This window comes from Neopsephotus bourkii, unplaced genomic scaffold, assembly GCF_033783945.1.
Source record: "Neopsephotus bourkii isolate Nb327-2 ecotype Australia unplaced genomic scaffold, CSIRO-AGI_Nbou_v1 NB_869, whole genome shotgun sequence".
NCBI lineage: Eukaryota > Metazoa > Chordata > Aves > Psittaciformes > Psittacidae > Neopsephotus > Neopsephotus bourkii.
The window spans coordinates 143,629-169,660 of record NW_026901364.1 but is presented as its reverse complement, the minus strand read 5'-3'; the positions used below and the strand labels follow the sequence as shown (position 1 = coordinate 169,660).

At 41.4% G+C, this 26,032-nt stretch overlaps 1 protein-coding gene across 1 annotated transcript in view; it reads left to right on the top strand.

Moving 5' to 3' along the window:
• The first annotated feature begins 20,454 nt into the window (after positions 1-20,454).
• The window catches only part of ST8SIA4 (ST8 alpha-N-acetyl-neuraminide alpha-2,8-sialyltransferase 4), a 54,101-nt gene continuing 48,523 nt past the window's right edge, over positions 20,455-26,032 (top strand). The window contains exons 1-2 of the mRNA XM_061356801.1: positions 20,455-20,701; positions 25,053-25,184. Coding sequence (XP_061212785.1) covers positions 20,589-20,701; positions 25,053-25,184 — 245 coding nt within the window. The 5' untranslated portion in view covers positions 20,455-20,588. The remainder of the gene's footprint in view (positions 20,702-25,052; positions 25,185-26,032) is intronic.

The following is a 26,032-nucleotide window of genomic DNA, read 5'->3' as shown; positions in this document are numbered from 1 at the left end:
GGGTCAGGGTTAAAGGCAGAACAGTGAAGGGAGACATTACTGTGGGGATCTGTTACAGACCACCTGATCAAGAGGACTCTGTGAATGAAACGCTCTACAGACAGATAGGAACAGGCTCAAGTTCGCAGGCCCTTGTCCTCATGGGGGACTTCAACCACGCTGGTATCTGTTGGAAGGACGGAACAGCCGAGCACAAGCAATCCAGGAGGTTCCTCAACTGTGTGGAAGACAGCTTCCTTCTGCAAGTAATAGAAGAGCCAACAGGGAAAGGTGCCATGCTTGACCTCGTGCTCACCAACAGGGACAGCCTGGTTGGGAATGTGATGCTCCAAGGCAGCCTTGGTTGTAGCAATCATGAGATGGTTGAGTTTGAGATCCTCAGGACAGTGAGAAGAGTGTGTAGCAAGCCTATATAAAACTGTCCTTCAGATTTGTGACTAAAACAGTGTTGATAACATACTGATATTTCAGCTATTGCTGAGCACTGCATGCACATCATCAAGGCTTTCTCTTTTTTTCTGTACTGCCCTCATGCCCTCATGCCCTCCTGCCCTAGCAAGTAGGCTCGGGGGGTGGGCAAGGAGCTGGGAATATGACACAGTCATTATATGTGGGTGCACACATGTAATCCATAAAACTCATTATATTTCAATCATTACCATTGGAGGGTCTTAGCAGGGAGGAATTATGATACATGATAGTAACAGAGATAGTAACTCTGATTACTAGAAACAGAACAAATTAGCTAATGAATTAGAGTCCCTGAATATGTCTGTGCATCTCTCCCTGTCACTATAAGGCATTTGGCAGAAATTGGCACTATTAATAAAAGGTAAGATGGAGCTCCTGCACATATATAGTGTTTAGAATCTTGAACTTATTTATGCAGTCCAATGGCTTATTTGATGGAAATTCTTTAGAATCTTGAACTTATTTATGCAGTCCAATGGCTTATTTGATGGAAATAAGTACAAATGAAAGAACTGAAGAAATCAGACACTACTTCCAGATATACGTGTAAAATTGCTGTAGTCAAGTGATTTTTAATCTTTAGTAAATCTAATTAAACCAAACTAAAATTTTGACTTTCATATTCATTGCACAAACTCAGTAGTGGTCATGTGGTGTTTTCTCAATAAAATTTATTTATAAGTCAGGTCTTCTGTATCATTACACACTTCAACTTAAATAACATTCTTTATGTTTCTATCTCTAAATTAAATGAAAGGTTTATTTATATAACATCTCTTAGCTATCTCATATTGTACTCCTCTGAAGTAACTGCAAGTTTGGTGGTTCTCAGAAAAATGCTGCCCCACCACTTTTATGTTGTTTGTTTTCCCATTTCTTTGCAGCCAAGGAAAAGGACCACTTGTCCATGGTAGCAGTTATTTCCTTACTTCGGAGTATTTCTTCACAGATGTGGTTAGCTGTGTGCGCTATGTCAACAGCAGTGAGGTAATCTATTCAGTAAATTATACTTTTTAAATGATCTTATCAGTTAGTTTGCAAGAATATGAAAATATACCATTTGATTCTTACATGTGCATGATTATTAATGTACGTTTCTTCACAATTTCACTATCTGTAGTCCACAATTAGGTATATATTTACGAATATAATATCTCCTTATCTGGGTTCCAGTGAGGGCTGAAGTCCAAGCTTTGCCATCTCAGGCAGCCACCAGTTGCCGATGGAAGGAATCAGCTGCATTGTAAAGGTATCTTTAAGAGAGAAGTATTCACTTTTTAAACACAAAGTGGTCAGTCTCACTTTAGCTGACAGCAATGGACTGAAATAAACAACTATGACAGTAAACAATTGTTTTCTTGAAATTCTTTACCCACAGCTAAATATTTGGTGTGGTTTCTATCCTATTACTGTTAAAATGCTGTACTTGAAAAATTACATGTAACATACAAGTTACAGAAGTTTTTAATTACTTATACTGGGAAAGTTACCTTTCTATCGAACAACGTAATAAGTAATTTTTCTCCCATTTCCATTTTTCAGAATAATGTTAACACAGATGCTATTGAAATTTATATAAAATTCTAAATAATTTTACTTTAGAAACAAACAGTACAACAAAATTCTGCCTTGTAACTCATTCTATTTCAGAGTGTCTAGTGAGTGCAACTACTGTTAGAGATAACTTCGTATTATTTTTCACTTTTCACTTTTTTTTTCATTTTCTTTAATAAAACAGCTGTCCTCAACAAAGGAGATACTCAGTGTAAAAAAAAAAAAGATTTGTTTTCTTGTTTTCTTCCGGCATGACTTGTGGTTTGGATAGAACTCTTGAATGAGTTAATACTTCAGTACATAATGTGAAGGATAAGCTATTCATTCTGCAAGTAATAGAGGAGTCAACAAGGAAAGGTGCCATGCCTCACTTCATGCTCACCTGGTGGTTGGTTGGAAATGTGACGCTCCAGTGTAGCCTGGGTTGCAGTGATCATGAAATGGCCAAGTTCAAGATCCTCAGGACAGCGAGAAGAGCATGCAGCAAGCTCACAGCCATGGATTTCAAGAGAGCAGACTTTGGCCTCTTCAGGAACCTGCTCAGTAAAGTTCCACGGGATAAAGACCTAGAGGGCAGGGGGCTCAAGGCTGCTGATTGATTTTCAAGGATCACCTGCTACAAGCTCAGGACTGTTGTTTCCTGACTAAAAGGAAGTGCAGCAGGAGGGCTGGAAGACCTCCATGAATGCATAAAGAGCTGCTGAAGAAACAAAGAAGGAAAAAAGAGGCTTACAAAAGGTGCAAGCAAGGACAGGCGGCCTGGGAAGAATACAGGGATGTTGTCTGGGAAGCTAGGGACCAGGTTAAGAAAGATAAGGCCCAGTTAGAATTAAACCATGCTAGGGATATGAAAGATAACAGGGAGGAATTCTACAGGTATGTTGTAACAGACTAGGAACAATATGGGCCCTCTCTGGAAGCTATCAGGAGAACTGGCTACCCTGGATTTGGAGAAGGTACAGGACCTTAATGACTTCTTTGCCTCAGTCTTCACTGGCAAAGGCTCTGACCACACCACCCAAGTCTTGGAATGCAGACACAGGGACTGTGAGAATGAAGACCTTAGGCCCACTGTAGGAGAGGATCTGATTAAAAAGCATCTTAAGAACCTGAACAGACACAAGTCCACAGGTCCTGAACAAAATCCATTCGCGCGTCCTGAAGGAACTTGCAAATGAAGTTTCTAAGCCACTGTTCATCATATTTGAAAAATCACGGCAGTCAGGTGAAGTTCCTGATGACTGGAAAAAGGGAAATATAACCCCCATTTTCAAGAAGGGGAAAATGGAAGACTCTGGAAACTACAGACCAGTCAGTATCACCTCTGTGCCTGGCAAAATCTTGGAGCAGATTCTCCTAGAAGGCATGCTTAGGCACATCAAAAACACCAAGGCTGTTTTTGACAGCCAGCATGGCTTCCCTAAGGGAAAATCCTACCTCACCAATTTGGTGGCCTTCTGTGATGGGGCTACAGAACTGATGGACAGGGGTAGAGCAGTTGATGTCGCCTACCTGGACTTGTGCAGAGCTCGACACTGTCCCACTTGACATACTTGTCTCTAAATTGGAGAGACATCAATTTGACGAATGGACCACTCGGTGGATAAAGAACTGTCTGGATGGCTCCACTGGTCAATGGCTGAATGTCCAGCTGGAGACCTATAACGAGTGGTGTCCCTCAGGGATCAGTGTTGGGACACTCTTGTTCAGCATCTTTGTCAGCAAAATGGACAGTGGGACTGAGTGCGCCCTCAGCAAGTTTGCCAATGACACCAAGCTGTGTGCTTCAGTTGATACACTGGAGGGAAGGAATGCCATCCACAGGGACCTTGACACACTTGTGAGGTGGCCTGATGCCAACCTTAGGAAGTTTAACCATGACAAGTTCAAGGTCCTACACCTGGGTCGGAGCAATCCCAGGCACAGCTACAGGTTGGGCAGAGAAAAGATTCAGAGCAGCCCTGCAGAGAAGGATTTTGGGGTATTGACTGATCTGAAACTTAACAAGAGCTGGCAGTGTGCGCTTGCAGCCCAAAAAGCCAACTGTATCCTGGGCTGCACCAAAAAATTGTGACCAGGAGGTCAAAAGAGGTGATGAGACCTCACTTGGAATATTGTGTACAGTACCAGTGTCCTCGGCATAAAAAGGACATGGAACTGTTGGAACAAGTGCAGAGAAGGGCCATGAGGATGATCAGGGGACTGGAGCACCTCCCTCGTAAAGATAGGCTGAGAAAGCTGGGGCTGTTTCGCCTGGAGAAGAGAAGGCTGCGTGGAGACCTCAAAGCATCTTTCCAGTATGTGAAGGGGGCCTAGAGGGATGCTGGGGAGGGACTCTTCTTTAGGGACTGTAGTGATAGGACAAGGCGTAACGAGTTAAAACTTAAACAGGGGAAGTTTAGATTGGATATAAGGGGGAAGTTCTTTACTGTGAGGGTGGTGAGGCACTGGAATGGGTTGCCCAGGGAGGTTGTGAATGCTCCATCCCTGGTGGTGTTCAAGGCCAGGTTGGAAAGAGCCTTGGGTGATATGGTTTAGTGTGAGGTGTCCCTGCCCACAGCAGGGGGGGTTGGGACTTAATGATCCTGAGGTCTTTTCCAACCCTAACTATTCTATGATTCTATGATTCTAAAAGCATTTGTGAAGCATTGTTTTCACCAGCCCTGGATATATTTATTGGATTTGTAGAGCAAGTCTCTTTCCTCATACTAAATTTATACTTTGCCTTCATGTCATGCGGAACATGGTCACTACCTAATTTCTGACTGGGATATTTAAATATGTATGATTTAGCTATATTGCAGGCTTGTGAATAGATGAGTTTGCAGTTTCACAGGACATATTGCAATTTCCCTCAAAACCAAGCCTTTATGCATGGACCAAATAATTCTTTAAATTTCTGATAACCTAGTCTAGCATTTTTCCTGTCCCTGGTGCAATTTGTTATAGGTTCCTGGATCTTTAAATGTGTAGGAGTTCACAAGTCCAATTTCCTTAAGCTGTAATTTTCTTCAAGAAGAGCATAAAAGCTTTACAGATGCTCAGACTGACAGGGGTGGGAACAACAGTTAAGACTTCCCTTCACTTTTGCTAAGTGTTTGTTTTCTTTCTCGAACCATGTAATGGAAATGTGATATACACAAGTGATGGCAAGAGGAAAAATTCTAATTTGCTGGGTTTTCTCAATTTCCTTACAGCATAAAGTGTTACTTCTGATGCTGAAGATTGCTGAATTAAACATGTATTTCTATACATCTCCTTAGTCACATGGTCCAGAAACTTAGTGACAATGGCATCCAAAATGTTGCAATGTTTGGATAGTGAAGGACACCACTGGGAACTGAAAAAAGTTTAAAATATCAAGACAGATGAATTTTCTTTTCCACTTTCCATTTCTTTTCAGAATAAGCCAGTAAAGCCCAGATACTCACTTTGCTGCTGTGAGACCTCCCCTTCCATTTCAACCTCATTTAAACAGCTGAGAAGACCAACTGCATACAGTAAAGCCTCAGTCAGGAAGTCAGGTTTTAAATGCTTTTACTTGTGAGATACAGAAACTCTAAGGGCATCATGAACACACAAGTTACAGAGAGACTGGCTGATTTTCTTACTGAAAGGGCAGAACAGCCTTGGACTAACTGCTCACAGAAGACCATTCCTACAGGATATACAGAAATTAAGTGGCTGGAAGGAGAGGGCAGGTGTGTGTTTCAGCAGAGTTAAAAACATGGTGATTGCAAGGATCTGACTGAAGCAGTGGCTTCAGTTCATGTTCACTTGAGACCTGAGACAGAAATTGAAGGTCTACGGTTTACTTTATATGAAAATGGAACATACAAATAACATTTTTTAACTGAAAAGTAAAAAATTTCAGTCTTAGTTGACTAAAATGTCCTTCTTGAGAGAGATGATAGTACTTGGAATAGTGAAGCAACCATTAAAACAGGCAGATAAAACACACTAAAACTTACTGGACCAAGAAGAAACTTGGACATAAGAATGTGCTTTGACATAATGATTTCAAGTTCAAACTGGCTTAAACAATAGAATTCTTACCTAGAACTGTAATTATCAGAATGAAGGAGATGAAGATACAGAGGCTGTGACAGACTGCAAGCCAGGACATTACTGGGCACATGGGAAAAAAGGTGCAAGAAATGCAGCAGAGTTTGCATGGGCTGTTCAGCAGCTACAGAGTGCACACAATGTGAGTAAAGACCACACTGAAAACTAGTACTCTCTGGTATAATATAACAGTAAGCTATCTTTAAATACATTATTCTACTGTTAAGCAGTATTATTCAGCACGATTCACCTTATGAAAATGCTATTTTCATTTGAATGATAAAGGATCAAACTCATTTTGAGGGAGTTTGAAGAGATTTCCCAGGATTTAGGAAGCCATCTCTAATGAAAAATCTAAAGATGAAACTGAGCAAATGACAAACAATCCAAGAGATTAAAAAACTCCCTATGCTGTTCAGTGGGCAAAGCAAAACAAATATGCAATGCAGTGGGCAACTGACTAGAGATGAGGAGTCACGGCAAAGAAAAAAATATTCTGTACACAAACCCAAACAATTGGTAGCCTGCCAGAAAAGATGTATCTATTATGGACAAAAAAAAAAAAAAAAAAAAAGAAGCATTTGTTTGGTACAGGATCTGTCAGTAAAAAAAGAGGTCTGTAAATACACAACAAAGTTTCATCTGGAGAGAGTCCATTTCCTCAAATTGCTTTTTGGGTTGCCCTATAAAAAGAATTTCACAAGGGAATACAACAGAACAGCATAGCCAGGATAAAAGTTAGCCTAGCAAAGAACAAAAGTTTTTTGCAAGAAGCTTAAGCTCATTCATCACCAGCTTGCTTACTTCCCCAAACTACAAGACTACAAAGATCCCTGAAAATAAGAACTTTTTTCTTGAAAATCATGAGCCTGAATTATAAAGTCATTGTTCAAAGAATGCTGCTTTGCAAGATTCACAACTCAAACCTTGATAATCTGAGATGCTGACAGAAATGCTCAGAGGAGTTCTAATGTGAGACACATTAAGTTGTCCAGATGAAGATTCTGAGAAAGGTCTGCTAAAGCCCAGTCATTGTCTAAGCCTAGTCTGTAACTCAGAACCACACAGCCAGCCACCCACCCCTCTCCTTCTTTCCCCTTGCTCCCGGTGGGATGGAGAGGAGAATTGAAAGAACTCCCATGGGTTGAGATAAGAACAGTCCAGTAACTAAGGTATAACACAAATCACTACTGCTACCACCAATAATAATCATCATCATCATCATGGCTTGACTTCACGAACGAAGATTTGGGAAGGGCTTTTACCCACACTACAGGCGCGCTGATGACTAAGAAGGCCAATGTGGGATAGGCAAATCCGGCTACAAAAAGCACAGCAGAAGGTCTCCTTGGGTGGAACAGGTGGGACACGATTCTTCCTGCGTTGTCTTTTCTCCTCGAGACTAGTTCTTCGTGAGCACTCAAGGGAGTCAGCGGCATTATGTATGGTGTGCCTCCAAGTCTCCCGATTGGAGGCCAAGGTGGACCACTGATGGTAGTCAATATGGCCAAGGCTAAGGTACTGTTTCAGGGAGTCCTTATATCTCTTCTTTGGGGCACCTCTCTTGCGGCTACCGGTGGCAAGTTCACCATAAAACACGATCTTGGGGAGGCGGTGATCCTTCATTCTAGAGACGTGCCCTGCCCAGCGCAGCTGCAATTTCAGCAATATGGCCTCGATGCTGGTGACCCCTGCCTGTTCGAGGACAGTGACATTAGACACATAGTCAGTCCAATGGATGTTTAGAATTGTACGGAGGCAGCGCTGATGAAAGCGTTCCAGGAGTCGCAGGTGATGACGGTAGATGACCCATGATTCAGACCCATATAAAAGAGTAGACAATACAATGGCTCTGTAGACACTGACCTTTGTACTCTTCTTCAGGTGTTTATTACACCAGACTCTTTTATGGAGTTTTCCAAAGGCTCTATATGCCTTTGCTATTCTGTTGTCTATCTCTTTGTCAATCATGGCATCCGAGGAAATGATGCTTCTGAGATAGCTGAACTGCTGAACTGTCTTAAGGTCTGACTTGCCGATGGTAATATGGGGATGGCGATGATCTTCTTGGGGTGCAGGTTGGTAGAGGACTACTGTCTTATTCAAGCTGACTTCCAGCCCAAAAACCTCAGCCGCCTCCTCAAAGCAAGATGTTAAACGCTGCAGAGCTGCTTCTGTGGGGGCAACAAGGGCAGCAACTGCTACCACCAATAATAATAATGGTAAGGGAAATAACAAGGGGAGAGAATACAAAACATAAAAGGGAAGAGGAAAAAAACAATAAACTCAAGTGCTGCACAATACAATTGCTCACCACCCCCCAGTCGATACCCAGCCTGACCCAAGCAGCAATCTGGGCCTTCCAGATAACTTCCTCTGGTTTATATACTGGGTATAATGTGTTGTGCTATGGAATACCCCTTTGGTTATTTCAAGTCATGTATCCTGTTTCTGCTTCCTCGTGGCTTCTTGTGTCCCGCCTCACTGTGAGAGCATGAGAATGAAAAGTCCTTGATCAGGGTAAGTGCTAATGAGCAACAGCTAAAACATCAGTGTGTTATCAGCATTGTTCTCAGGCAAAGCTGAAACACAGCATTGCACCAGCTACCAAGAATGAGAAAAAGAGCTGTAGCTGAGCCCAGGACAAGTTCATTGACAATGGCATGGTCAAAGCGGGCTAATACTTCACAAGTGCTTATGAAATCTGACTGCCAATACACTCATAGTGAGAGGTACTCCCCTATTATTCTATAAAATCTGCAACACACTGACATTTGGGAATCAAGTGCCACCTGGAGCTCATCATAAATCTTATATTGTTATTCACAAAAGGGTTTCCTAAGCCCTTCTTCATCCTGACAATACAGAGTATGTCTGTGCTCTGTACCAGAGCTTGGGCTGGTAGGACCTGGCTCCAAAGCAATTTCCAGTCACTGCCAGGGGAAGAATGACATAGTATACTACAGCTCCCTTCTGTCTCTTATTCCCTTTGCTTGGCATTTTTTATTTCAAGGCAAGGATGTGGAAAGGAAGTGCAGTCCTAGACATGGCAAATATGGGCTTTGCCCAGTGAAAATTCTCCACTGAGAGTACACAACCAAACTACAGTGCTTTGCAGCAGCTTAGCAAAATCATTTCAAATGACCTGTTTCTGGGCAGAATTCTGTATTAATCTTGAAATTGTTTATCTTAGGACCAAGACAGATTTTCCCACTCTCCAGTCAGCCAAAATAGACAAGTGAAAATAATTTCTCAAAATTCTGCGCAGGTAGGTGATGATTTCCTGTTCAAGCACTTCGGATTCACATTTGTCCTTTCTGCTATAATTGGAGAATACTTACATCTTGCAACTTACAGGCAACGTGTATGTTTACATATATATTCCTTTCCTTCATGCATTATTTCAGTCAGGTCTGAATCAATGATTTTAAAAACTCTGAATATACTTTAGCTTTAATGTTAAAGTTCACAGTCTGCAATAAGCTTAGTAAATCAAATTTACTTTCCACAGCATTTCTCTGAACTATAAAAATAGTCATTGAGCTATTTATTTCCATGAAAAATATCTATTTTTGATTTTGTGACATAATTTCCTTTAAAGAACACTAAACCATAAAGTATTCTAAGCAAAAATAAAAAAGTTCTCTCCCTTTTATTTAATGCAAATCATACTTTTAAAAGTCAAAAGCCTGAAGTTCATACAGTGTTTATACATCTTCAGATGAAAATCTCTCAACATTGAAAGGCATCTAAAAGGCTTCTGTGACTGGATAAGATTTCAAATGGTTTTTTTCAGTCACCAAAATATGAAGAAAATCTATTTTTCTCTCTATGGTCTTTGAGCAGCCTATAAGTAATTGAATTAGATCATTAATGCAGTTTCTATGGCTTACATTTTTACTTGTTGTAACTTCAAGTTTTTAGTCTAAGAGATAATGTTTAATGAAATACACAAAGTAAAATTAGGGAATATCTTTCTTGTTATGTTCTGTTTACATTTAGTGGCTTCCTATTTTGAATAAAAGACTGGAAGGTAGGAGGGATGAAGTGATATCCTAACCCTGATGAAGTCAATATAAATTGTAACATTTACTTCAGCAGAATCAGAAACTCAACCATAGATCTGCTTCACGTGTCTGCCTACTAGCTTGGGTGACATACATTTAAAGAATGACTTTCCTGAAGAGGCCACTAAAAGATCTGACTTGGAATGTGGCAGATGAGGGTTCTGTTCCATCTTAAGCAGTAGGCAGTGGTATAAGCCTCTTGCTGTCACTCATACTGTAAAACTTTCATTGAAAGCTGTCATTAAATTAACTTGATCGTAGCAACGGAGGTTTCACAACACCACAGCAGAGGATATACTGTGAAGTTACAGCATCTGTTGTTTGTTACAGTAACAGTTTGCATGTGTGCTTTTGTCTGCAGCAAATGGGAGTTTATGTTGAGGTAGCTTAGCTGACAACAAAAGGTCTTGCTTGTTCGTCTGCTCATATAAGGTTTGTAAATTGCTGCTAAGAACAGCCAAAAACCTTTTCTAACAGCGACTGGAGTCTAAATCCTTTGTATGACTGGTGGATGCAGAGCAGTTTACATTACTAAACTGGTAGATCTGATCTCTTCCAGTGATCAGAAACTCAGATTTGGACATGGAGAAAACTTACCTTTATTGAAACTTACAAAGGCATGTGCTGGTTTTGACTGGGATAGAGTTAATTTTCTTCATAGTAGCTAGTATGTTTTGGATGTTTGGGACTATGTTTTGGATGTGTGATGAAAACAGAATTGACAATATAAGGATGTTTACCTTACTGCTGAGCAGTGCTTACACAGAGCAAAGGCCTTTCCTGCGCCTCACACCCCATCACAAGTGAGCAGGCTTGGGGTACACAAGGAGTTGGCAGGGGACAGAGCGGGAACAGCTGACCCCAATATATGGGTACACCTCACCATATGGTGTCATGGAGGGGAAGCATAACACCATATGTCATATGGTGCATATAAAGCTGGGAGAAGAAGAAGGAAGAGGAATGTTCAGAGTGATGGCATTTTGTCTTCCCAAGTAACCATTACCTTTGATGAAGCCTTGCTGTCCTGGAGATGGCCGAACACCTGGCTGACCATGGGAAGTGGTGAATGGATTCCTTGTTTGCTTTTGTGCCCGGCTTTTGCTTTACCTGTTAAACTGTATTTATCTCAACCCACGAGTTTTCTCTTTTACCCTTCTCACCCCATTCTATCCGTGGCTGTGTGGTACTTAGTTGCCAGCTGGGGGTAAACCACACGGTGCCGTAAAAGTGTTGCTGAATATACAATTTTCCAATTAGGAAAGAAAAAAGGGGGAAAAAAAAAATCACAACCTGTAGTCTTGATCTCAGCAAATGCCTCAAAGAGATAAGTAAGAAAATACTGCTAAAGGCAAATGGGAAGCTCTTTTGTGTGACTTTATCTAACACAAAGCAATGGAAATCAGGCAATTTTGTAGTATCTATCCATATAGTTTAACTACCATTAAATTAAGAAAAATTAAAATTAGCAATAACAAAAAAGGGAATTAGTTTCCAAAGGGTGAATGGCTCCTGATGTGGTTTGAATTCAGATAAAAAGCTTCTTTCCCCTCCTCCAAATCTAGATAGACTAGGAAGGTATCTTGCTGGGAACTATTAGTAAAAACATGGTTCTCACTGGGAGGCCATTCATAGTTACTAAAATATAGTAGACCCTCGCAAATCTATCATATAGCTTCTCAGAAAATCTATTTCCACTTCTCACAAATGGAAAATTCACACTGTAATCTCTCGTATTATATTTTCACTACAATGTGATTGGGAACTATATGACTTTACATGCAGTGATGAGTTGTGAAGTGTTACAAATAATGAAACTAAAGCATGGCCTTTCAGACAAATGAAAAAGGAATTTAATGTTTTATCTGCCTTGCTTTTATAACCATGACTACTCACTTGAACAAAAAAAAATCAACATGCAATCTACTTGCAATCTACTTGCAATCAATGCAATCTACTTCCTTTACACACTAATAGATGTGTAAAGCAAGTGCTATTATATCTTTCAGAAACTTCCTTAGACTTTATTTCTTCAGTAGCAACTGAAGAGTAGTCTGGTAGGAGGTGTGCTGACGTGTTAACTACAATTAATCACACTGATCCTTGTCTTGAGTTTGCCTACTGCCTCTTAGTAAAAAAGCAGGACTTAAAATTTCAGGCAGACCCAATCAACATTGTTTCTGAATCAGCTGGTTCAGAGTTTTCTGCATGACTCTGGGGTGTGTGGAAACCTAAATTCATCTTTCTGTGATTCCAGGTCTTTGAGCTCTAAAAGCTTGCCTAAAGCATAGAATAACAGAAGAGAATACCTGAGCTTTTCCTAAACCAATCTGAACATTCTGTGCAGTGTTTGAATGAAGCATGCAAGAACAGAGATGATTGGCCTGCCTCAGATCTATTTTCGATGGCCTACTGGAAACACCATAGGACCAATACAGAGCAGATATTTATCTTCCTGTTGTCCCATATAGTAAGGAATTCTTCTGGGACCACTGACCTGAGGTCACCTAAAAACAGCACAGACTATGCAGCTAAGTTAAAACTAACCCTTACCATAACCTGCAGCCCCTAACACCTAATCCTAGCACCCTAACCATAACCCTAAACTCAAATGACCATAACCTTAATCCTAATGACTCTAACCCAAACTTGAACCCTAAACACTAGCCTCAACCATGACCTCTCACTCTGACTCCTAAGAAGAGCCACTTTGGACCAGTGTTTCACTGGAGGGAGGAGCAAACACAGAAATTCAGCACTAACCCAATGCTAACATATTGTCATGATCTTTCTTCACCTTCTCTTCTGCAATATGATGTAACCAGAAAGAGGAGTGCTTTCTGGAGCTGTAATCATTTGTCTAATTATGTTTTTATTATTTATATTAACAAATTATTAAACTACAAGGATGGAAATATGGCTAGAAATTTTAATTCCTTCCATTTGACCAAAAAGAAACTTTTAATAGTAGTCTCCTAGCTAACTGTGCTTTATGTACCATAAAAATAAATTTTCAGAATTGTATCTGAACAGTGAAGGGAACACAGGCTCAGGCACATTCTTAAACGTGTTTACAAAGGAGACAACTGTTTTGGTCTTTCAGGAAGGACAAATCAAGAAAAAAAGTGGACACACTGTATGTATTTCTTACCTCAGCTTCTTTAGTAGGCCTGAGTCATCCTCCTCCATTCAATTTGTACCTTTTGTGGACTCTCAATGTTTTCTCCCATTTATTTTATTGGACCAGATAAAGCTTTTTCCCCCTCTGTCAGTTCCCGACCCCATAACCCCTTCCTCCCCATCCTTCTTATATGTCTACTTCTTCTTCTCTTTCTTCTGTGATTGTCCCAGTGTTATTTAATCCTTATTTCTGTTTCATCATTTTTTTCTCTTCATCCCAACTATACGAAATACAGAATGATTATTTTCTCTAAGGGCAGATGCCTTGAGCCTTACTGGAAAAATATGGGAAAGTAACACAGCTCACCATTATCAAATTTCACACATATGAAATGAATGTTACAGCCATTTGGATTTAGAGCAGTAAGGTTTTAGCCTTCCTGAAATGCATACTAGCTGATAACCATTTTGAATTAGCACAAAATTTTCATGTCTTTAATAAAAATCTATAGGACATTTGCAATATCCTATGTCACAAAAATAAGGAGATAATGACAACTGACAATGTCTTCTTTTAGTCTGGCCTCTATCTGCATGATCACCCTCCTTGAAATGTTAATATAATTTATATTTTACCATTATATACAAATGTGCCTCAGTCAGAGAAGTTTGCAATGTAATAAACACAACAGTGAGTGCACATGAATTAAACATCCTTCCTGGCTGTTACACCTCAATTTCATCTGGGGACCTCTGCACTGGATAAATACATAAGTGCACAGAAGAATGTAAAACAGAGAATATGGCTTCATTGGGATTTAGTTCCAATGCTTTCTAAGGAATTGCTGTAGCATTTATTCTAGAGAAAATTATGTTCTCTTCCTATCACACACACAAAGAAATGGCTAAGAAATTCAGGTAAGCTTACTGCAACAGTATCCACATTATTGATCCTTTTGTTTTTTCTGCAAGGCGACTGCACTGACTCATCAGTGCATGTTAGTCACAAACATGACAGGGAAGGTGAATCTGAATACGTATTCTGACCTGCTTTTTGTGTCTTTGAACATCAAGAGAAATTTAAGCGCTGCCAACCTAACCTTGAGTCTTATGCAGTGGAATAATTACACAAAAATGCAGTTCACTGCATCATCTTTAATTCAGCTGTCTAAGGAAAAGCTGTTGCTTTATGAAGCTGATATATTTGAAATGCTGCTATTTGCAATGTCAGTAATGCTAAAAATGCAATACAGGACTATGCCTCTACTACAATAGCAATTAGATTACATTTCAGACAAGAGGGTATTTAACAAAAGTGATGTATATGTGATGATAAATAGAAGCATAGGAGATATTCAGATTTTGGCTGTAAGAGTACTTCTGCAAAGTATTAGTGTTCTGTGCATGTTAGCATTAAGAAAACAATGGGAATGTCTAGTGTGTGCTTGAGCCATCAATGAAAATATCAATTAAGTGTATTCATGAAAACTAATTAGTTCCTAAAAATTTCTCAAAGAATCATTCCCTGTTTTAACTGATGTTTCTTTTTTACAACAAAATTTGAATCGTTAATACTATAAGTGTTAAGCACATGAAAGCATGAAGCATCAGACATGCCTATTTTTGAAACAGAAGCAAGTACAAAATCATGACCTTTTCACAATATTCTGTTAAAAGCTACTATATGGAAATCAGAACACTCTACTTGTTGTAATTGCAGCAGATTTAAATTAAATTTATACATTAAATATTTAGTTAGAAAAGACCTGAGAAAGTTACTTCATTCATCCTGACCCCATGGGTTAAAAATATAGAGATTTGTGTAACTTGATCCTAAAGGCATCCAGTGATGGAAATGCTACAGCTTCTCCTCTCTTTAAGTGTGTCTCTATCTCCAGTGATAGCAAGGGCTGAATTAAGTCAGAAGATATTTCTAGGCACCCACACACAACATGAAATGCTCTTAATACAAAAAGGAGTAATGTATTTTAACAAATGTAAACATTTCAAGCTCCTTTCTTCAGCATCAAATGCTTTCTTTCAAGAACTCTTTGCCGTAGGAGCTAATTAGCACTCTGAAATTTGAAATGCTTAAAAGCTTGGTTATTTGTATGGTTCACATTTTTGCTCTTTCAGTAGTCTTCATGAAAGAATTTTACTGTCATCACCAGCTGCCATGAAATGTGATTTACTGAACATGTTTCTGGGTACAGAGAGCTAAACCATCTCTTAAATTCATGTAAAAGAAATCATACTATTTGATATAAACTCTACTAATTATTTAAATATAATTAGATTGTATGAGAAGGAGGAAATAATTTCAAGGCATAATTTCAGTAGCTCGTTAGAGTTATGAAGTGCTGTTGATGATAAATTAAAGAAAGGTAATTAAAGGAATTGGTGAAGTACTAGATATGAATGTTTAAATTCTCTATAATCTCATTTTGTGTTTTAATAAACTTTGTCATTGCAAAGGAAATGTACCACCTGGATCAATTATTGTCATGGTTTAAACCCAGACAGACAGCTTGTTACCCACTCCCCCCCTTCTTGCCCTCCCCCTACTCCTGGAGGGACGGAGAGGAGAATCAAAAAGAAATGCAACTGCCACAGGTTGAGATAAGGACAGTTTAGTAACTAAGGTATAATACAAATCACTACTGCTACCACCAATAATAGTAATGATAAAGGAAATAACAAGGGAAGAGAATACAATACCCCATAACCAGGCGACCGATAACTTGCCCCCGCAGCCCGACCAAGCACCTACTGCTACCTCCTCCAACCCTGCAGTTCACCCCTGCAGTCCACCTAGCCCTTCCGGGTAACCCCCAGTTATATCCAGGGCATGACGTGCTGTGGTATGGAATACTTCTTTGGTCAGTTTGGGTCAGGTGTCCTGTCTCTGCTTCCTCCTGGCTTCCCTCCTCCCTGGCAGAGCATGAGGCCCCCAAAGTCCTTGGCCAAACCAAAACATCATTTTTATGAGCTCTGTTCCCAGCCCGAAAGTCAAAACACATCACTGCACCAGCTACCAAGAAAGAGAAAAATGACTGCTACTGCTAAACCCAGGACAATTATGTTTTATATATATATATGCTCTATACCTATATATTACATGTGTCTGTACTTGAGTACATTACAGAGCTAGAGAATAAGACTAGGAGGGAAACCTTGTCAGAAATGCTATGAGATGAGTCTTCCTTGCTGTAAGGCTATTTTTGAAACAGGGAGGACCAGGACTGATTTGGAAGAGCACTAAACAAGTTTGGAATTTACCCTGTATCAACTTTTAAGTGACTCCTGTGACTCTTGGAACCTGCTACACAGACAATCACAGAGCTTAGAATAATAGGATGCACAGAAGATGAAGACAGTGAATCACTGCAGGATCAAATCAATTGAGACAACAGGTGATGGAGTTGCTAACAGCAGAACTCTTGAAGAACAGGTTAGGTAGCAGCGGCAGCAGCAGCAGCAATCTCCCAGTTCTGTCCCCAGAAGCAGGGATCTCAGATCACCACTGACTGATCCCAACTTTTTTTGCATTATCATACTAAAAAAGCATGAACTTTGATGAAACTTGACAACTGCAGTGGTGATAAAATCAGCACTGGCGTCAGCAGGCAACAGTTCAGCATCATACACCATCTCTCCTGCCTTGAAAGACAGACGAAGCCCAATGTAATGGACTGAATAACTCGACAAACTTTTATACAGATGGCCCATGAACTCAGCAATGGTATCTGTCTGTATGTATTTAGATATCTATATATCTATATCTATATTTATATCTGTATCTATCTGTATCTATAGACACAGAAAAAGTGATAGTATATTGGAAACTGTGGGACCTTTGAATGGTGTAAATGGTATGGAATAAGGAGTGGATACTGTCCTGGCTTAGCTGGGAGAGTTATTTTTCTTCCTAGTAGCTGGTGCAGTGCTGTGTTTTGGCTTTAGTCTGAGAACAATGCAAATAACACACCAATGCTTTTAGTTGTTGCTAAGTAATGCTTACCCTGATCAAGGACTTTTCAGTCTCTGATGGTCTGCCAGTGAGGAGGGATCAGAGACAGGACACCTGATCCTAACTAGACAAAGGGATATTCATGCCACAGAACATGCCCGGAAAGTAAACTGGGGGGAGTTACCTGGAAGGGACCAAGCACTTCTTGGGTCAGGCTGGGTATCGCTCAGCAGTGAGCAACTGTATTATGCATCACCTGTGTTTTCTGATTTTTTTTCTTTTTTAATCGCCATTCTCTATAGTTATTATTACAATTATTGTTGGTATTCTTTCTACTATATTTTACTTTATTTTAGTTATTAAACTGTTCTTATCTCAACCCATGGGTTTTAACATTCTTTCAATTCTCCTTCCAAACCCGCCCAGGGAGAGGGAAAGAGGGGGCTGAGTGAACATCTGCGTGGTGCTGAGTTACCGTCTGAGCTTAAACCACTGAGTCAGGTACTTGAGTGATATCCCAAATCCTGACGTGTGACAGGGGATGTGTGGGGTTACCTCTCAGGATCCCATAGTCCTCTTTTGACCCAGCAATATGTTTTTATGCTAGTAGAATGATAGGCATGGGAATGGCCTCATTTTTCAGGAAAATGGCCACAGATTATTAATGTGTGCTGTTGGAGAAGTGTTTTTGTTTGTATTTTATTCAAGTGCAAACTGACAGTTTTACATTTTAATAACTGAATAAAAGTTTTGGAGTTTTAACTGTTTAGAGCTTGTAGTTACAATATTAGACAGGGTGCTGGGAGCATCATAAAGCAGATGCTGGTACTGCTGGTGGTACTTCAAACACACAGGCATAAAAAAAGCCCTGAAAGCGTCTATTTGCCTGGATGAGGCTGCAGTGGCTACCTGTACATGGAGTCATCTGGAGTCAACTTTTTTGGTCTTTGCAGATGGTAAAGATCAGTTTTCAGTCAGACTGGTTGCAAGTGCACTGAGCACAGATGAAAAAGGGCACTGCTGGACAAGGCACCTCATGACACCCGTCACCATCAGTCCTCAAGTCTCTTGGATGCAAGCAGGGATTCCTTGTGTGGAGTGAGGATTAGTCCATATAAAGTAGGAGGGGAGATGGGTTTTAAGCTTCAAGGGGAATACAGAAGAAGGCAGGGAAGAAGAAGCTGAAGACACACTACTTTCTGAATGTGCACATGGCCTGGCATGAAACTGAGAGCTGCTGTGGCTAGCAAATATTGTAAGCTGCTATTGGTACCTGTGGATAGAATTGAGTAAAACCACCACTGAAATGGGTGAATTTAGGATGTGCTGTATAAATTTTCAATTATCTGTTGCTGATGAGCCTAATTATAAAAGCAACCTAATATATAAAAATAATGTATAAAAAAAAGAGCACTACAGATGTTCATCAGGGCTAACAAGACAGATGGAATCCTGGCTTTTAAGCTGAACGAGTGATGCAGTTTTTACAATGGTATTAAATAGGGTTTTACATTGAGTACCCTTTTTTATTTTCTAGAAAAGACTATGTGGTATGAATTATACCAAGTGAAATTTGAAGTTCATGCTCACAGATAGAGTGTGATTTTCTCCTTTTGCTGCTGATGCTATTTACAGTTCACTTCCTGAGACTAGGTTATCAAAGTCACAGCAGAGAAGAGCACAGAAAACAGCTTGATCTGGCTGGTGTGGAAAATTTCAAGTTTCCATTCCATTCCACTAAAGCTGAATTAAATGTCTGCTATTAAACAAAACTGATTTTTAGAACATAACACCTATTAGCAGCCCTGACTTTCTCAAGGATTTCTCTAACCTTTCTTCGCTTTTAATGCCTGTGAGGGAATATTCTCTGAGGAGACAAAAACCATGTTTATCTCCAAATCTGCTTGCATCATGCTGTGAAATGTCTGTTAACCAAACAGTGCTGCAGATAGTTTATCAGACTAAACAGACTCCGGGAAGATTCTGTCTCCTTGACACAGAAGAGCTCCTGCTCTTAAACTAGGAGAGGAGTCACACCAGATTTGTCACAAACTGTTCCTGGATCCCTGTGGGAGAGTGATGTTGGTGTTGAAGCCTGCTCTATAAAGGCAAACTTAAGGGCTGTGGGCAGGTCACATCAAATGAAGGCAGTCCAGGACAACCCAGAGACTTCAAGGAGGGCGAAGAAAAGTGCATATAACTCATTATTTCTTTTTTATGTTGCATTCTACGTTTAAAAGGGTTTTGTTTGCTTTGGGGCTTCGTGGTTTTTTTTTTTTTTTGGGGGGGGGGGGGGGTGAAGGGGTTGGTTTTCCTTGGGGCTTTCTTGCTGCTTTTCAGCGAAGCCGTGCTAAAAGTGGGAAAGCAATGGTCATGTTGACACCATGTAAACCGAACGGCCAGCGAGGGCTGGGCGGCAAGTTTGGCCGGGAGCGCAGTTTACCTCCCGGGGCGTGCGTCCAGAGGCGGCCTCTTCCGCCTTTTCCCTCCTCCGGGCGCCGCATTCTGCCGCTGGGTGTCGGGGCTGGGTGAGCTGCCGGGGCTGGGAAAACGTCACCCAACATTCAAGCTCCATCAGGGCTGACTGAATAAATAACTAAATATATAATTAACAACACCCTAAACCTCCTCAGGAAAGGAAGCGTGACGTTCCCTTAGTGGTACCGGCAGAGCCGATCCCTGATCAAACTTTCCGACGCTCAGCAGACGAGGCGGTACAAGGTGCCCCAGGCGGCCTCTCCCCAAACACTGCGGGGACTCACCAGGAGGCGACCTCCAACCTCCGGCCTCTCTTAGCTCCGACCAGGCACCGCCCGTGGCCCCTGCCGGTGCCCAGAGCCGCGTGCCCGCCCCGCGCGGCGCCCATTGGCCGCGCTCCGGGCCGCCACCGCCCCGCCGCGGGAAGGGCGGTGCTAGCGTCGCCCCCGGGCCGGCGCCGCGGCCACGAGGGGACCGCAGCGGAGCCGGGGCGGCAGCAGCAGCAGCAGCGGCGGCGGCGGCGGCGGCGGCGGCGGGAGAGGGAGGAGCGCATCTTGACAACGGCAGGACGCACCCGTGCCCCCGGCCGAAGACGGTGAGCCTCCGCGTGAGAGCCCGGCTGCTTGATCAGGAGAGAGCAGGGTGAAAGACGGACAAACTTAGCTGCCGAGCAACCCCAAGCTCCCGCGTCCGCCTTGGGGTTTATTTCCTTTAATAGTTTAAAACAACAACAACAACAACAAAAGAAGAAAAGGAGTATTACTGTGTTTTCGGCGATCCGTACCGCGTGTGGAGTTGTTTTTCCGCACACCCTGACAAACAAAGGAAAAGGGGGAGGGGGACCGACGCGTTTCGCAGAAGACATGCGTTCAGTCAGGAAGAGGTGGACTGTCTGCACGATAAGTCTCCTCCTCATCTTTTATAAGACAAAAGAAATAGCGCGGACCGAGGAGCGTCAGGAGGCACCTCTCGCCGGGTAATTGTGGGGCACCGAGCTGGGAGGGCTCCCCGAGGGGCGGTGTCGCTGTCTGAGGTCCTCTCCGTGGCCCCGCGGGCGTCTCTTAAGGTTCCCCCGGCGGTGGCTGGTTACAGGTAGCGCTGGTGGAAGGCATGTGGGGAGAGGGTGTTATGCGGCACGGGGTACCACTGCAGGACGGCTTACGAGCGAGTTGAGGTGTCGGAGACCAGTGGCTGGAGGTGAGGGGGACGGGCGGGGCATGCCTGGTGCTGCTCCCCCCCCAGCCCTCGTAATAGAACCGCTGAATCCACTTGGCCGAGGCTGCTCGCCGAAGGCCGGACCGGCCGGAGCAGCGGTGACTGCTGCCGGAGCGCGTTGTGCCTCGTTTCCTGCTTTGGGAGCCTTTAGGGGACAGCGCGCCGACGTGCGTGACCGCTGGCAGCTCCAGATGCTCCTGCCTCTCTGTCCTTAAAGTTTGCCTGGGAGCTGTGCTTAACTTAGGTGCTCCTTGGGGATGTTTGCGGGACACCCTCCTTAGTTCCAGAGGCCCCTCCGCTGGAAACTCTTGGTCTGTCTCCGAGACCCTGGTTCATATTTTCACTCCTACCTGTCTTCGGTTGAAAATAAAAGGCGAAAAGTCCCTTTCCATGTTTTTGCTTGCATCTCAGCTATCTGTGTTGCACGTTCTTGCCTGTATTCCCCGGTTTTCTCCCAACTTGCAGCTGCCCTGTGAAGATGCTGTGTTTGCAACCGAACCTGTTTTCCGTTGGAGGGCTGAAATTTTCTTTCGTTTTCGCAGAAGGGATGCATAAATTCCACGGTGGCTTGGTGAAAACAAGCACCCGCGGGGAAGAGGCTCACACTTCGCTTGTGCAGACTCTGGGGGGGAGATTCGGCCTTGGTGTAAACCCTTGCCTTAATCTGGAGAGTAGGCATAAGGAGGTTGTGTGTACGGGCCTGAAGAAACATGGGACAGTTACAACCTACTTCGTGCCCTGCGGTTCCCAGTATTAAAGGCAGAAAGTGCATCTTTTTTCCCCAGCCCTTGCCGGAGCAGGGTGTGGGCAGCAGGGCACAGCTGGGGACAGCTGTGCGGCAGTGGCCCCGGTACCTCCCCGGAGCAGGGAGCAGAGAGCAGGGGCTGGCCTCGCCTGTGGGTCTGCATTGTTAATGATGCGATGTTTGCTTCCCTTGATGTTAAAAGATGTTCAGAACTTGCTGCTAACTCCCTCTTGCTTAGCCTGGTTGTAAGCCTAGTTCCTGCCGTGATGCTCTGGCATTAGCATGCTTACGAGATGTACGTAAGTTTTGGGGTTGTAGGTGTGCAAAAATACACGTGGAAATAAGTGTAACGGAGATTCAGCATTAAAGATACCCATATATCTTAATACGTACTCCTTCTTGTCAGACTAGAGGTAGCTACTAAAATGATTCAGAAATTAGTCAGTAGGTAGAACCCATATATATTTGCAGAAACAGAAAAGCCCTCTTGAGTTTGCGATACATTGTTTTGCATGATCTAAAAGGCACCAAAATGAACTAATGATTTAATATTAAAAGAAATAAGTGTATTTAGTCATAAATATGTATATCCTTAACAACACTTTGAAACATAGCTGTAATGTACTTCTGCCAGGTCATTTAGTGATGATATCTCTGCTTTGGTGACTTGTGTAGTCTCGTGCTTTGGCTAAAGATACTGGAATATAGCTTCTTTTCCCAGCTTCTCATCCCATCCATTACTGAGTGAAGTAGGAAAAAGACCCCCAAGTGCATTAGTAGTGTCTGCTGCCTCTATAGATGTCACACTTGCCTTTCTCCTGAGGGAAGGGCTCATGCCATTTGGTTATTTTTGACTGGCCACATGAGCAAGCAAAGTCAGTTTTCTGTGGGATTTTTTTACTTCCAGAAGTACCAATAACATAGAACTGTGAATGTGTGAGGTGGTTATTATTAGTGACACTGATCCCAGGTGAATCCCAGACATTCAAGAATGGACAATGTCCAATTCCAAAGTATGCACTGTGCTCTCGTAGCAGGTGTGCTAGGACACTAATTGTGAAAGCATGCCCTTCTAAGATAGTAATGTCCCTTTAAAACTTAAGGAAGTAGTGAAACATGCTTACTGCGTGGAATGCATGTAATCTGCTGCTGATATGGAATATGCTTGAAAACAGTTGTTTGTGTTTAATTAACTATATGAGAAGAGACGGTCTTATTATACTTGTCTGATTGGTCACTGGCAATGTAATTCGAAGTGAAGGTTGATACTTGTCAGCCACAAGTTGCTGTCACACTTCGGCAGCCTTTCATTTACACCAGAAAGGATTTGCAGTGATCCTAGAAGATGCAAAGTAGCCCGAATTTATTTCACAGTTTTTTACACAATGAAAGATTTTCTGGAGTAAATTTAGTTTTTTATCTGTTAGTTTATTTAATATTATTTTAGGTGAAAATTAAATAAAACAGTACCAATAAAAGGGAAAGGATCATGTAAGTGTTCATTTGTGTTCATTGTAGAACTTTAACACAAAGTGCCTAGGAACTCCTTTTACTTCCTAACCACAGAATTTAATGTGGCTTTACTGCATATTCTGTAGGTCACTGCAGATTTAAATTGTGAATATGGGAGACAACCATATTTCAAAGGCTGAGGTGCTTTAGGTGTTGTCAAGTTTTGTCAACTGTATTACTGTTCAAGTACCTACTGGATATTGTTTAACCCAGCATAAAATTGAGACATCTCTGTAGTGCGTCTAGACTGAGTATTTTGCCTGGAAGTATTTTGTTAATCTCCTTTTAGATGTGTAAACTGTATGCTGGAAAATATAAGTAATAAATATATTTACAACCATTATTGAATTTTATTAAGAAAAAAAAACACTTTAAAATAGCAAAAAGCATTACCTACGTTCTGGTTTTTTGAATTCAGGGACTTGTGCAGCATCCTTCCATATCCTCAAGTTAGTGATTTATGTAATTTACATACAGATCTTATACCTACGGTTACCTGAAGTTGTAAGGTAGGTGGCAGTCTTACCTACGAGTCTGCGCAATGTCAATATTCAGAGTGCTGGCGTAAAGAGGGTGAGGGAGGGAGTGCTTTGCTAAGTAATGCTGGCTTGTTTTTGATGAGGTGCAGAATATTAGTTTATTAGTTACAGGGCTTTTGTAATCACAGCAATTTTTGCAAATGACTAGGTTACCAGTTTTGTTAACTTAGCTTAATTAATGCCTCATTTCAGGTTAGTTTGAATTTGGTTTGCTTTATAATTTAGCAAATATATGTATACACAACAATAATGTAGCTGTTTCTAAGGGCAAGGATCCACTTGTTTTAAGAATTTACAGTCACAGGGAAACAAGGATCAGTGATTCCCTAGAAAGCTTACAGACTCACATCTTTTCCATTTTGCTGTTTGAGTGGCTGGTCAAAAGTACTGTATGCAAACTTAAGTGAAGTTACTGTTATTGGCAGTATTTTGGAGCACGCATATTTAACAGATAAAGAGATTTCTATATGTTACTGTTATTATATATTTCTGTGTGACTGATACAAAGTGTTCCATGTGGTAGAATGATTAGCAGCTGTGTTTCAACTCAGCTGAATGTTGCTCTGGCATCCAAGTGGGAACAATATGGAAGGCAATAGAAACCTATGGAGCTAAAACCAGATTTTAGACCTAACACCTTCAGTTGTGCTTATGTTGTTCTACCTTCTCTGCTAAAACTGTGATACCTTATCACATGTTCAGTGATCATCACCCACAGCTTACTGTATTTTTTTTTTTTTTTAAGCTTACCTTACCAAAATTTATGACTATGTTAAGATTGATGAAGAGGGTAAGACAACTGGGGTTGCTTAGATGTATGCATACGAAAGTTTCAGGAAGCCTTGATGAAATTTTGTAGTTTGTATGCTTCTAAACTCCAGATTTCTGTGCATGAAAGTCTCTTAGTATTGATAGGAGGGAAAGGGAGTCTATTAGGCCATCATTATAGAACGTGAACAATTGCTGGTCAAAGGCTTGAATGTTAACACTTAATTCTTAGTTTAGTACTGGAATATGGAAGTTCAGAATATGACTCACAAACATAGTGAAGTTTGGGTCAAACGTCACAATTTGGAATTTATTATTACACCTATTTCATTATAAATATAAATAAGCTCTTAAATTGCATATTCAAGTATTAGTTACAGATGTCCCATACGTTTCTCACAGGTATTGTTTATTTGCTTTGGCAAACAGAGAGACAAGTCTTTCTTTTTCTGTGAATAAATGTATGTATCACTGGTTTTTGTGACATAAATTTCTTATAACCTGAGTTAGCCTTGATGTAATTCTGTCTTTTCTATATTGCATTGCAGAGATGGTGAATTGAGCTTGAGTAGATCAATGATCAATAGCTCTGATAAGACAATCCGAAAGAGTGGCTCCTCAATCTTCCACCATGCTGTAGAAGGCTGGAAAATCAATTCTTCTTTGGTCATGGAAATAAGGTGAGTGTTCTAGATAAAAGCAGTGCATTACATATTATCTGTAATTCTTTTCATAATGCCTGTAATTCCTGAGTTCTGGAAAGCAGTCGTTTGATTTATGGTTGCAGGTAGATGTTATATAACTGTATACAGAGTTCAGTGTTAAATGCAAATAAACTACATTAGACTCCAAAGTCAATCCATCCTTCATAAGAATAAATAAAATGTTTTTACCTGGCCAAGTCAATCAGAACCTTGCAGTCAGTGTCTGTATGATGCATGTCACATTTGAGTTCTCTAGAACTCTCTAGAAGACTCTTACAGTCAGAGGTGAGAAACTGGCACTTTCAGGAGATGATTTCCTCTCATCCTAAAGGTCTGCAATAGAACAGACGGAAGTACCCTGAACATGCCAATTTTTCTCCCTTAACTACAAAGGGATCTTAACTAGTCAAGAGCTAGGTTATCAGGTGCTGCAAATCCAACCCTATCTCTGGCTGGCCCAAGTCATAAGTTCTCATCTTGACAGTGGCCATATCTTATGCAGGTTTTTTTCTAAATTTTGAGAGGATGAAAAGAGGTTGAGGTGGGAAGGAACAGTAGCAGAGTTAACATGAGTTCTGGTGTGTCTTAGTAGTTACAGTGGGTCTACTCACCTTGGGGCCTGAGAAGCAGCAGCCTCTAGTGTTTTTTATTGTAATTATATTTTCCCTGTCTTATTTGGGAAGATGGCCAGTAAGAGAAATTTATGGAGCATGGGTTGGCAGTGTGAAGAGCCAGGAACATCACATTCTGTGAAAAACAATAGAAAATATATATTTTTAGCAGAAATCAGGCACATGGCTGCTCCCCAGACACCTGGGTTTCCT